Source organism: Chanodichthys erythropterus, chromosome 24, assembly GCF_024489055.1.
Source record: "Chanodichthys erythropterus isolate Z2021 chromosome 24, ASM2448905v1, whole genome shotgun sequence".
NCBI classification, from domain to species: domain Eukaryota; kingdom Metazoa; phylum Chordata; class Actinopteri; order Cypriniformes; family Xenocyprididae; genus Chanodichthys; species Chanodichthys erythropterus.
In genome coordinates, this window is record NC_090244.1 from 23,280,830 (window position 1) to 23,293,448 (window position 12,619).

General features: G+C 32.9%; 1 protein-coding gene across 1 annotated transcript in view; it reads right to left on the reverse strand.

Moving 5' to 3' along the window:
- Window positions 1-12,619, reverse strand: part of abcc8 (ATP-binding cassette, sub-family C (CFTR/MRP), member 8) — a 111,147-nt gene that overhangs the window by 48,104 nt on the left and 50,424 nt on the right. The window contains 6 exon segments of the mRNA XM_067379078.1: window positions 1,246-1,351; window positions 1,835-1,907; window positions 2,014-2,127; window positions 3,439-3,547; window positions 6,192-6,337; window positions 6,421-6,461. Of these exon segments, the coding sequence (XP_067235179.1) occupies window positions 1,246-1,351; window positions 1,835-1,907; window positions 2,014-2,127; window positions 3,439-3,547; window positions 6,192-6,337; window positions 6,421-6,461 (589 nt within the window).

The window sequence follows — 12,619 nt, forward strand, 5'->3', positions numbered from 1 at the left end:
TTCACAAACTATTACGCGAGTTTCACCCACTGCAGAGATTTTAAGGCTTTCACATAGTAGAAATAAACGCAACAGCAACCAAAGCATGTCGCTTATAAGTCTGCATGTTCTGCGTGTCTGTGTGAATGAATGGTGTTGTTTCGTCTACTACACAAACTCAAACACACGTGACGTTTACCGTGTTACATGAACTTCAGTCACTTCAGAGCTTTCTTCACCATTTCATTTGGAAAAACACAACAAACTGCCAAAATAACATGGCAATAAGCCTGATATTAGGCTAATATTGTGTTGGGTTTTGCTCAATATGATGTTAAGTGGCAGATCAGTGGGCTTGCTGCAGTTGAATATAGTAAGAGACATTCTCTGTCCCAGATGAATCCTAAAATACTATGTGGAGGATGCAAGATGATTTAATAAATAACTGTTAGATGAAATTTACAACCCTGCATGACAATATCTATATTGGTGTCAGCACCAATGGTCCATAACGTTCTGTTATGGACCTCTGTTGCACTACATAAATGCGTGCTGCAGTTTTGTCGCCCTCTGCTTTAAATGCTCAAGCTCTGTTGGATTCTGATTGGCTGCCAATGTTTTTTATTGTTCATCAGCTGGAAGAATTTTTTTCTGAATGTGATTCCACCGATACTGTTTCTCTGTGTCATTATCACTGTGCTTGGGGTGAGGACTTCCCTATTCTAATATATCTGTATTATGTCACATACATTGCACTGTTCATTAACTGCTAATATGGATTAGAAGTGAAAAGAAGCATTTTAAAGCATCCATGTGAAAAACTTGGAAAGAGATTGAGGATTTGAGGAGAAAAACAAGAGATTCCATGTGCATTCCAGTGAATTATTAATGAGACATACCATAAATTAAATCGGTAGAGTAGACCACAAATGCAGAGTATATGTTGTCTTATTTCATACTGTTACAGCGGAATACAAAGGGGGAAAAAAATAAAATAATTAGGAGGAAAAGAATGCAGCTACTGAAAAGAGCTCTTGCCATAGATATTCTTCTGATACCGTGTCACAATAAAATACCAAGCGTTACATTATTCTTTTGACGTCTGAAAATAAAACATGAAGGAAATTTTACAGCTCATTCAGTCATGAGCTGTAAATGCACAACAAATAATCAGGATACTGATTACTGGATACTGAAAAGGTGGATAGTTTTTGTCCTTGGTGTGAATGGGCCTTTAGTCTCCATAATTTGTCCAGAAGTTCTCACCTGTTCCATATAACTGTGCCAGAGATCTTTTGCATCTCGCCGAGCGCAGCCAGCAAAAGAGATGATTTCCCACAACCCACCTGGCCCACTATCATAGTTAACTGGCCTGCAGAGAGAATGAATCAAAAATTAAGATAAATGGATATCATGGAGCAACAGAACAAATCTGTGTGTCAAAGTAATAGTTCACCCAAACTGAAAATTGTGTGATGAAGAGGATAGTTTTTCACAAAATAATGGTTTAAATTTAATTATTTTCCACACACAAATTTATCACTTGGCTTTAGAAAACTTAAAATATACTGAATAAGTCATATGGACTACTTTTATGATACTTCATGTCCTTTAGAGCTTTACAGCATAAGCAACTATGAAATATTTACTTGTAAAAGAGCAGCCTGCACATTCTTCAAAATGTCTTCTATTGTGTTCCACAAAAATAAATAAATAAATAAAAATAAGGAAGTCATACAGGTTTGGAATTTTCGAATTTTCATTTATGGTTGAAGTTCAAGCCAGATTTAAAGCCACATGAGTGCCATGGCTCAACATCGCCAGCACCTGTGGGTTTATTTTTGACAGGACTTACCAAAAGGAATCTTAATATCCACATTGGACAACGTTGGGGTTCCATCAATCCAGCTGAAATATCCACTTGTTATCTAGAATGGACAAAATGGAGACTGACAGTTATTCTTATTCTCAATGGGCTCTTCACATAGATGAAATTCCTGTTTACTGCCTGAGTACAGAAATAACCTGTCTCACCTTGATGCAGATATCTTCCTCCACATCCAGCGGTTCGTCCTCTTGCTCGCTCTGAAGGGCAAAGCTGTTCCAGTCCTCTCTGACTGGGTGCTTACGGTTCACCACCTTCAGAGGCTTTATCAGAGGTGAGAAAAACAACATATCTGTGTCAGTATGAACATCCTCTTTAATGATAACCTCTCCATGCCTACCAGGATTGTGATATTACAAACATAAATAATGTAAAGTCATAGTCATATGGCTTCAATGTCTATTTATAACAAGAACAAATATTTAAATTTTAAAATAATGCATTTCTATTCACCTATTTATGGAAGCCCTGAATCGCATGGTGGGGAAAAAAAGAAAGAAAACTTATCTTTTTTTTTCGACATAACTCATTATTTCAACATAATAACTTGCTATTTTGAGATATCAAGTCGTTATTTTGAGATATTAAGTCATTTCGACATATCTCGTTATTTCAAGTAATCAAAAATCGTAAATATCACGTTTGTCTATTAAGAAAAAGAAATAATGAGATATGTCGAAATAACAAGTTATTATGTTGAAACGAGCTATGTCGAAACAAGATATGTTGAAATAATATCTCGAAATAATGAATTATAATGTTGAAATATCTTGTTATTTCGACATAACTCACTTTTTCAAGATATTAAGTCGTTATTTCGACATATCTCGTTATTTCAACATATCTTGTTTTTTCAAAATATTAAGTCTTTATTTTGAGATATTAAGTCATTTCGACATATCTTATTTCTTTAAGTAGTCAAAAAATAAAATGAAAACAAAATAATGAGATTTGTCAAAATAACGACTTAACATCTAGAAATAACGAATTATTATGTTGAAACAATGAGTTATGTCGAAATGACTTAATATCTTGAAATAACAAATTATTTTGTTGAAACAATGAGTTATGTCGAAATAACGAGATATTATGTCGAAACAACGACTTAATATCTCGAAATAACGAATTATTATGTCAAAATAACAAGATAAGTGTATCCAAGATTTTTTTTAGAAAAATCTATGTATGTATCTGTCTGTCTTTCTATCCATCCATCTATCTTTCTATCTATCTTATTCGCATTAAGAATTAAACAAATTTGACAGTCACATTTTAATTTACTCATTGAATAAATAAAAACATATTTATTTATTTATTGTTGAATAGTTTTTTATTTAATAATAAATAATTTAATTGGTTATTTATTTAATAATAATTTATTTATATTATTCACATCACGAATGCAATACATTTCAGACAAATGGTCACATTTTCAATAAACAGACAACCAACCAACTAACTTGCTAACTAACTAACAAATAAAATATTTATCTATTTATTAAACAAGCTTTTGGGTCATGGTGTGACAATCTGTTGACGTGTTTAAGCTTTTATAGTGAACTGACTTGACTTACCAGGGCTTGATACTTGTTGTGATTGGTTGAATTGAGTAGGATAGTTGCTCTGGGCTCATGTTCATCTCCAATCTCATCACAGGAGAAAAACTCGCTGAGCTTCTGAACACTGGCCAAAAGAAAACAAAACAGTATGTCTTGTGATATTCAGTCACATTAACGACTTTTGTTTATTCTTATTTGACAATTATTTGTTCACATGTCAAGAAATGAGTGACATTCTGAGATGACTGACACCACTCCTAGAAAATTAAATAGGACTAAAGTATATACTTCTGTTTAATCAATATTTACTTGAAAAGGCAATTAATTCTTTGGGAGAAAATTTGAACCACTCTGAAATATTACCATGGTCCAACATGACGGAAATAAATCCTGAGAGAAACAAGACTTGAAGATTTCAGACAGATGCATTTTATATCCGAATCTAGAAAATATTGTTGCAAGGAGATAATGTTGTAAAGAAACTGGAAACAGCTGATGCTATCGTGAAAAATGTTGATCACTAGCGGGCAGTCATTTTCCCTCTGGTGCCAAGTATATATTGAGACCGGTGGCACATATGGTCTGTTTTTCCAGACAGCACTGATTTATGACCTGTTTGTAGACTATAAATACAGCCTTCACTCTCTAAAATGTGTTCCACATCGTTGAGTTGATGTGATTGAACCCGAGGCAGACACACATTTCCTTCATCAGAGGAGAGTCTATCGGCGATGAAGTGATTTATCATACATCGACACAAGAAACACACAGGACGATTCGTTATATACCTGGGTGGTTAATTAAAACCTGTAAATCCTGAACCCATGTTGTTGGCTGTATATCACTGTAATACACAATTGCTATTGCTCAGAAATTAAGCAGTAAATTGTATTATGTAATTTGTGCAGCAGAAGAAGCCTGTTATGATTTTAATGTTAAACTCAATAAAGCCAACTTGATACTCAAATTTCCATGGTCTCTAAATGATCAAAACTGCTGTAAAACCTGTTGTACGCAATTTAAGTAAAAGGCCTTATTCTAAAAATGTCTCCCTTCAGGTTGTTTTTTTTTTTTTGTGTGTTGTTGTCAAGTTTAGCCCTTGACACCCTCCTGATGGGAATTTTTTAAAATCGTTACTCCATGAGGAATATCTTGTGATTGACACAATGGATTATGTTGATTTTGGACTCATTCCAATCGGGAGCATCCACTGTAAGTAATGATGAAGCAATTTTCTATGATCTATGCATGTTTAATAATGTTATAAGTGATAAACGTCATGGGAAAGCTACATTTGATTTTAGTTACATTAAAATTAAAGTAGAACAAAAAGTGTGACCTTGAAGTAATCCAAAAGTAATCAGATTACATTACTTTCATATTGCAGTACTTGGATTACATTACTGAATACTTTTTTATGAAGTAATTTGTAACTGTAACAGAATAAATTTTTAAAGTAACCCTTCCAAGCCTGCAAATGACACATGATTATCTGAGCTGTATGATGTTTTTGACACATTGCAGTATAGTTCAAAAAAGTATTTCATAAATTATGAAAATTATTTTTGATTTATTAAGCAAATAACTCAGCACAACTTTTAATCAAATTGACTGCATTAATTTTAAAATTCAGACTCTAAGATTTCAAATTATATATATATATATAAACTGTAAAAACCTCAAGGCAGGTTTTGAAAAGATTCTTTAACCCTTTAACCCTGCATGAAAGCCACCTAGCTAGAAAAACAAAATAATAATCATATTTAAAAAAATAAATAAATAAATAAATAATATAATATAATAATCAAATAAAAAAAAGTATATATATATATATATATATATATATATATATATATATATATATATATATATATATATATATATATATATATATATATATATATATATATATTACTTTTTTTTTTAAATTTGATTATTATTTTGTTTTTCTAGCTAGGTGGCTTTCATGCAGGGTTAAAGGGTTAAAGAATCTTTTCAAAACCTACCTTGAGGTTTTTACAGTTTTTTTCAACTGCTTGCACACAAAATCCTTACTTGTCACACAATTTATGAAACCTGACACTGAAACACCAGAACCACACACCAAATCTGCAAAACCATACACTAATTCTCTGCCTTTGACTCAGTTTTCACTTTAATAAAACACTTTTTGCAAAACACAAACAAAAATCTAACAGGAAGTATCTTGATTTCCTTTTTCAAACACAACCATTGTTTCTATCCAACTACACATGGCTGATGTATTTCTTTTTACTTTCGTACTGTGTACTGTTTTCACAACCACAAATGCTTACAGTAAAAAAATAAATAGTTTGGTTTTTAATCTTGCTTTCGTGTCTACCATGAATTTTTCAACATCTCTCGGCCAATTACTTTCTATGTTATACAGAAATGTGTATAGGAGCTCATGAAAGAAGAGCTTTAGGTTTTGAAAAACTGTGTGTAAATGATATATGCAATAGAATATTATGGCAAAGGTGTTTGCAACATAAGACAAAATGTTTGCTTTTGAGATGTGTTTGTGATATTTTGCATACAGTGCTTCATTTTGCAAGAGATGTGAGGCATTTAGCATTTTGTGTGTGCAATTCTTGGATTTGTGTGTAAAGTTTTGAAAAAAAGAGGCAAAGTTTTGAAAATGTGTGTAAGCAGTTGAAAAAAAACTGTAATTGAATTTTCATGTAATTTTTTTAAATAAATTTTTTAATTTTATGTATCTCATCCTGCATCAATAGCATGCAACTGACCTGACCAGGGCTTTGACGGTAGAGCGCACAACACTAGATAGCAGGAAGAGAGGAGTGACCAGGATATGGAAGAGTGAGAGGGAGGCGAAGGCAACAGCGGGGGACAGGTCCGCATCATCTGACAGATGCACATGGGCCACGAATGTCTGAAACAAATACATGATCTTTTCATCTGCCGTGTTTATAGTTTCAATAGGAACATATATCAAACTAAATGTTGTATACTTACAACGAGAACCGCTGCAATGGGAATGGCCGTGTTCATAAATACTGTGAAGACAAACAAAAAACAGTGTTGTTAGTAAAAAGATGCATATAGGTAAAAAAATGTCAGTGAACACACTTATCTGGCTATCTTCGCCTTCATCTATCCATGTGTCCATATGCTGTCACTTGATATAATAGTACCTAGTAATTTCCCAGTAGAATATATATTGTTTCATATATGTCTAGTATGTAGTAAAGACATATTGAGATGTTGTACTGCTCCTGCACCATTTCTCCAGTGCCCAGGTGAGCATGCGATTTCATTAAAGAACATAAGAACATTGACAATGATCTACCAGTGTTGTAAGCTGAGACACATGGCTTGCCAGATCCCTGTAAGCATGATATATTTCTCTATAATCTTAGATCCAAAGCTCAGAGGACTTTCTACATGCTTTCTAATACTTGTACAACTCATGCAGCTGCTCTTACAGCTCTAAGAGCAGAGAATTAAATGTCATTGTAGAGAATTTAAATTCTATGCTACATAAACTTTGGAAAAAAAATCTATGATTGATTCAATATCTGTTTTTTCAAAAAGATTGTATGTACTGTATAATACTGAACACATTAAGACATGTTGATAAGGTTGTGCTGTTTCATGAATAAGTCGAGTAACTTATTGCTTTTATAAAACGGTTACCACACAATACAAATATTAAAGCCAAAAATATGTATCAATGCAACTTTCATGAAGTAAGTTTCACTAAATCTTCCCTCCGCCGGAAAAAAAATAGCCCCTGACCATGAACAGCAACAGAAATTACATTATTACGCCATTAGATGGCAGTGAAGACTGTCTTTATGAGTGTGTTAGTCAGTATTTTACTTTGAAAAGACTGAATTGTTGTGAACACGGAACAAGACGCAACTGACAAATGCTTTGACTAGTGCTGTCAGTCACGGGAAAAACCCCTTAACTGTTAAAAGGACAAGATAATAAATCAGACATTTAAAGGTGCCCTAGATTCAAAAATTGAATTTACCTCGGCATAGTTAAATAACAAGAGTTCAGTACATGGAAATGACATACAGTGAGTCTCAAACTCCATTGTTTCCTCCTTCTTATATAAATCTCATTTGTTTAAAAGACCTCCGAAGAACAGGCAAATCTCAACATAACACCGACTGTTACGTAACAGTCGGGGTGTACGCCCCCAATATATGCATATGCCAGCCCATGATCGAGGCCTTACACAAGGGCAGCCAGTATTAACGTCATGATCTGTGCAGAGCTGAATCAACAGACTAGGTAAGCAAGCAAGAACAATAGCAAAAAATGGCAGATGGAGCGATAATAACTGACATGATCCATGATTACATGATATTTTTAGTGATATTTGTAAATTGTCTTTCTAAATGTTTCGTTAGCATGTTGCTAATGTACTGTTAAATGCGGTTAAAGTTACCATTGTTTCTTACTGTATTCACGGAGACAAGACTGTCGTTATTTTCATTTTTAAACACTTGCAGTCTGTATAATTCATAAACACAAATTCATTCTTTATAAATCTCTCCAACAGTGTAGCTTTAGCCGTTAGCCACGGAGCACAGCCTCAAACTCATTCAGAATCAATGTAAACATCAAAATAAACACTGTACATATGCGATTAGACATGCTGCAAGACGAACACTTTGTAAAGATCCATTTTGAGGGTTATATTAGCTGTGTGAACTTTTTTTATGTTGTTTAAGGCAAGCGCAAGCTCTTGGGGCGTGGAGCATCAGATTTAAAGGGCCACACACCCTGAATCGGCTCATTTCTAATTATGCCCCAAAATAGGCAGTTAAAAAAATGAGTTAAAAATCTATGGGGTATTTTGAGCTGAAACTTCACAGACACATTCAGGGGACACCTTAGACTTATATTACATCTTTTAAAAAAAAGTTCTAGGGCACCTTTAAACAGATTTTTTATTATGAACATAGGACTGACATGAAGGTAAATGCTAAATCTGAATGCAGGTAATAAACTCACTCACTCAATCTCTTTCTCACAATACTCTTCTACATAATACAGTAAGCTTCAATGAACAATATCAATTGAGAACAAACAGTTTATGTTGCTAAGAGTGGTTGCTAAGTGTGTTGTGTAGTGATACACAGAACCGTTGGGTGAAGCGGTCATAGCTGTGTTTTATCAAGAATAAAACACAGCTACTGACCAATCAGAATCAAGGACAGGAACTAACCGTTTTATAAAGTGAAAATAAAAAATAAGCATATTAAAAGCAAATAAATTAAAAGTAAACAAAAAATAAATTAAATGATATATCTATAAATGATAAATGACTGAAAAAGTGAATAAGTAAATAAATAAAAATAAAAATGTAGAAACAAGTTGTAATAATTTAATGACAAATATTTCTAGCAAATGTAAAATACAAATAATAATAATAAATAAACAGTAAAACAATTAAACAATAAAAAGTAATCTTATAAATATAAAAAGTAAATAAATAAAGTAAAAAAAAGAATAAATAAAATAATTTGGATGGATGGATGGATGGATGGATGGATGGATGGATGGATGGATGGATGGATGGATGGATGGATGGATGGATGGATGGATGGATGGATGGATGGATGGATGGATGGATTTTTCAGTCAGTCAATCTATGCATCTTCTGGTCCAGCAGGAGGGAAAAAAATCTTTATTTCTGGGCCCTGAATACAGAATCATGCCCAACTTCTATCTTCTAACCTACATAATGAAAAGTGCAATTCCATTAAAGCACTTGCTCTTCTTAACAGCTTGAGTTGGAAGTGCCACAGTTGAGTGAATCCTGCATTTGGCTGCAAACAAAAACTGCACAAGAAGCTGCTGATTGTTGAGGGATGCTGTATCTGCAGAATGTGTTTGCCAGCTTGCTGCTGACATTATCAAATCAATCTTGTTAATTAATGAACAAAATTGGTCAAAAGTAAATTAGCAAATACCAGAATCTGTTTAGGTAATTGCTATTAAGTAATTACTGATAAGTAATTGCCATTGGCAGCAGACCCATTCATTACTTAGAGAAACTGAAATGACTGAGAGGTTTAAGTATGTTTCCTGCTATCGTTCTCACAAATTTACACCTTAACGCTCCATTAAATGAGGGCAAACGAAACTTGACTGCATTCATAACTCATGAATGTCTGTTCAGGTCTTTATTAGTACCCTATGGACTAGCTTAAGTCCCTATAATCCCTCATTGCTGATATAAATCTCAAAGGTATTTCATTTCATAATGCACGGTCACGTGTTGACACATTCCTGCACCGGCCCACTTTGATTCAGCCTACTATTGTTTGAGATGCTTCAGATTCAGTTCTATATATATATATATATATATATACAACAGTCCAGCATAACATTATGACCGCCTTCCTAATATTGTGTTGGTCCCCCTTTTGCTGCCAAAACAGCCCTGACCCGTCGAGGCATGGAGTCCACTAGACCCCCGAAGTTGTGCTGTGGTATCTGACACCAAGATGTAAGTAACAGATCCTTCAAGTCCTGTAAGTTGTGATGTGGGGCCTTCAAGGATCGGATTTGTTTGTTCAGCACATCCCACAGATGCTTGATTGGATTGGGATCTGGGGAATTTGGAGGCCAAGTCAACACCTCAAACTCGTTGTGCTCCACAAACCATTCCTGAACCATTTTTGCTTTTTTTTGCACATTATCCTGCTTAAAGATACCGTTTCCATGAAAGGGTGTACATGGTCTGCAACAATGCAAAGTTTATGGAAGCTACATTTACCATGGTAAAAACACAATCCTAACATGAACTTTTAATAAAACATATGGATACTGATCCTGATCAAAATGAACATGCAAATCCTTACCAGTTAACACACAATGTACCACTTATGTAATTTATTGGTATACTTTTCAATAATTTCATGACTTACTAATTGACAACGTAACTATGACGTTGCATGCTTTTTATATATAATGAAGTGATATACCACAATTGAAAAATTCCAAGGTGAGAGACTTTGTTGTTTTACTTAAACTGCGTTTAACATCTTTCACGAATCAACATCTTTCACGAATGCCCTTCAAAAATCAGAAGAACATTTAGAATTACGTTTTTTGATGTTATTGTTATTTCTTTGACTACACACTCCACAAATCAAAATGGTCTTGTGACCCACCATTTGAGAAACACTTCTTTAAATTCTAGGAAGAGTTACTGAATTCATTGAATGTTTCATGGGAGTATAGGTGGTTGCTTCAGGCTATTAATAACCTTGGTGCTCACAGTAGGTATGTATTGGTTTCTATGGAATTGTTCAAAATCAATTTTTCTATGGAGAAAATGAATAGGATTTTTGCTCTCTAGAGACTGAACCATCCCTGACATTTAACCAGAGACTGTGGTAGCTATCATCATCTCTCACTTCTGAACCAAACTAGTAAGTACCAGTATGTAGAGAAGGAATGGCCTGCCCTGCTGACATGGTCCATTACTCTGCTGTGAGGGATGAGCAGTCCATATGGCATTTATGTGCTGGGAAGAACTGATGACACCCAGAAATGCCATTAGAACTAAATTTCATTTGTGTCTACAATGGGTTGACAAGTTCAATCCACAACTATTTTCAGAAAAAAAAGGGCCATGGGAAAAAATTGTTTCCTTTGAGTTCTGCTACACCAAGCTATCAGCTATTTTACTGCTATCGCTCTGGTTCACTCGACTGCTGTGGGTTTTTGGTGTCCTCTTTTGGCTTCCAGGTTAATATGTTTTGCTATATAGAATATTTGCTGAACTGAAATCTTTAATCTTGTAAAAGAGCAATCCAAATTGAGTGATTCTCTGCAGAAAACCCAGTAGGGAAGAATATTGATTCATACTGAATGTTACATGAAACTGATGTCTCTTGGCACCACTGCATGCAGGATGTTCTCCTGCTGAGCAACACAGTCCTTCTCCAATATTGCCAGTGTCACAGAAATGCAGTGAAAAGAGAACAAACAGGCCTTGTGGTTGAAAGAATGTGTAACCTTGACTTAAATACGAATGCCTTCAGAAAGCAGCACTGTTAAAGAGATTCTACTTATGAAGTCAGCAGCTCTTTCATTCATTAAGATATATAGCAGTCGTTTTGTTTCAAAAGTTAGTGGATGGTTTGCTTTCAATTTCAAGTAAAAAACAAAACAAAAAAAAAACATGCATTGATATTGATGTATTTTTAAGAGTTCAAGAGTTTTCCCTCTTAAACTGTTTTTGAGAAGAAACCGATAATAAAATGAATGAACGTTTTGACTTCCAGCAAGCTATGAGATGAAAATGTTGATCTCAGAGCTGCCCTCTGAGTTATTGAAAAACATTTGGAATATTTATCTATCTATGATTTATTGAATGGGCTTTTTAACATTAAAAATACTTATTTAAAAAAAAAAAAAAAAAAAAAAAAAATCAATCTGCCAAAAAATGCAAATAAAGATATTATATTTTTATATATATATATATATATATATATATATATATATATATATATATATATATATATATATATATATACAGAGAGAGAGAGAGATACACACATTTTATATAGTTTGTATTTTTTTACAACTAAACCATTTTTAATAATCTAAAAAATTATATATATTTTCTATCTATCTATAGATTAAAAATGATTTTATATTTATAGAATTATAAAAATACAAACTACATAAAATTCATATATAGAAAACATTTTTGATAAAAGCTCAACTTATAACACATATTAGAATAATTTTTAATTAGAATCACAAATATATATACACACATATATATACACACATACACATATATATATATATATATATATATATATATATATGTGTATGTGTATGTGTATATATATATATATATATATATATATATGTGTGTATGTGTATGTGTGTATATATATATGTGTGTATATATATTTGTGATTCTAATTAAAAATGATTCTAATTCAAAATGATTATATATATATATATATATATATATATATATATATATATATATATATATATATATATATATATATATATATATATATGTGTGTGTGTGTGTGTGTGTGTGTGTGTGTGTGTACACACATTTGTTTATTTAATATATTATATATATATAATTTTTGATGTTTACAATTTACACTAAAATAGGTGTTATTATTGCTTTAATAATAAGAACCCTGTGATA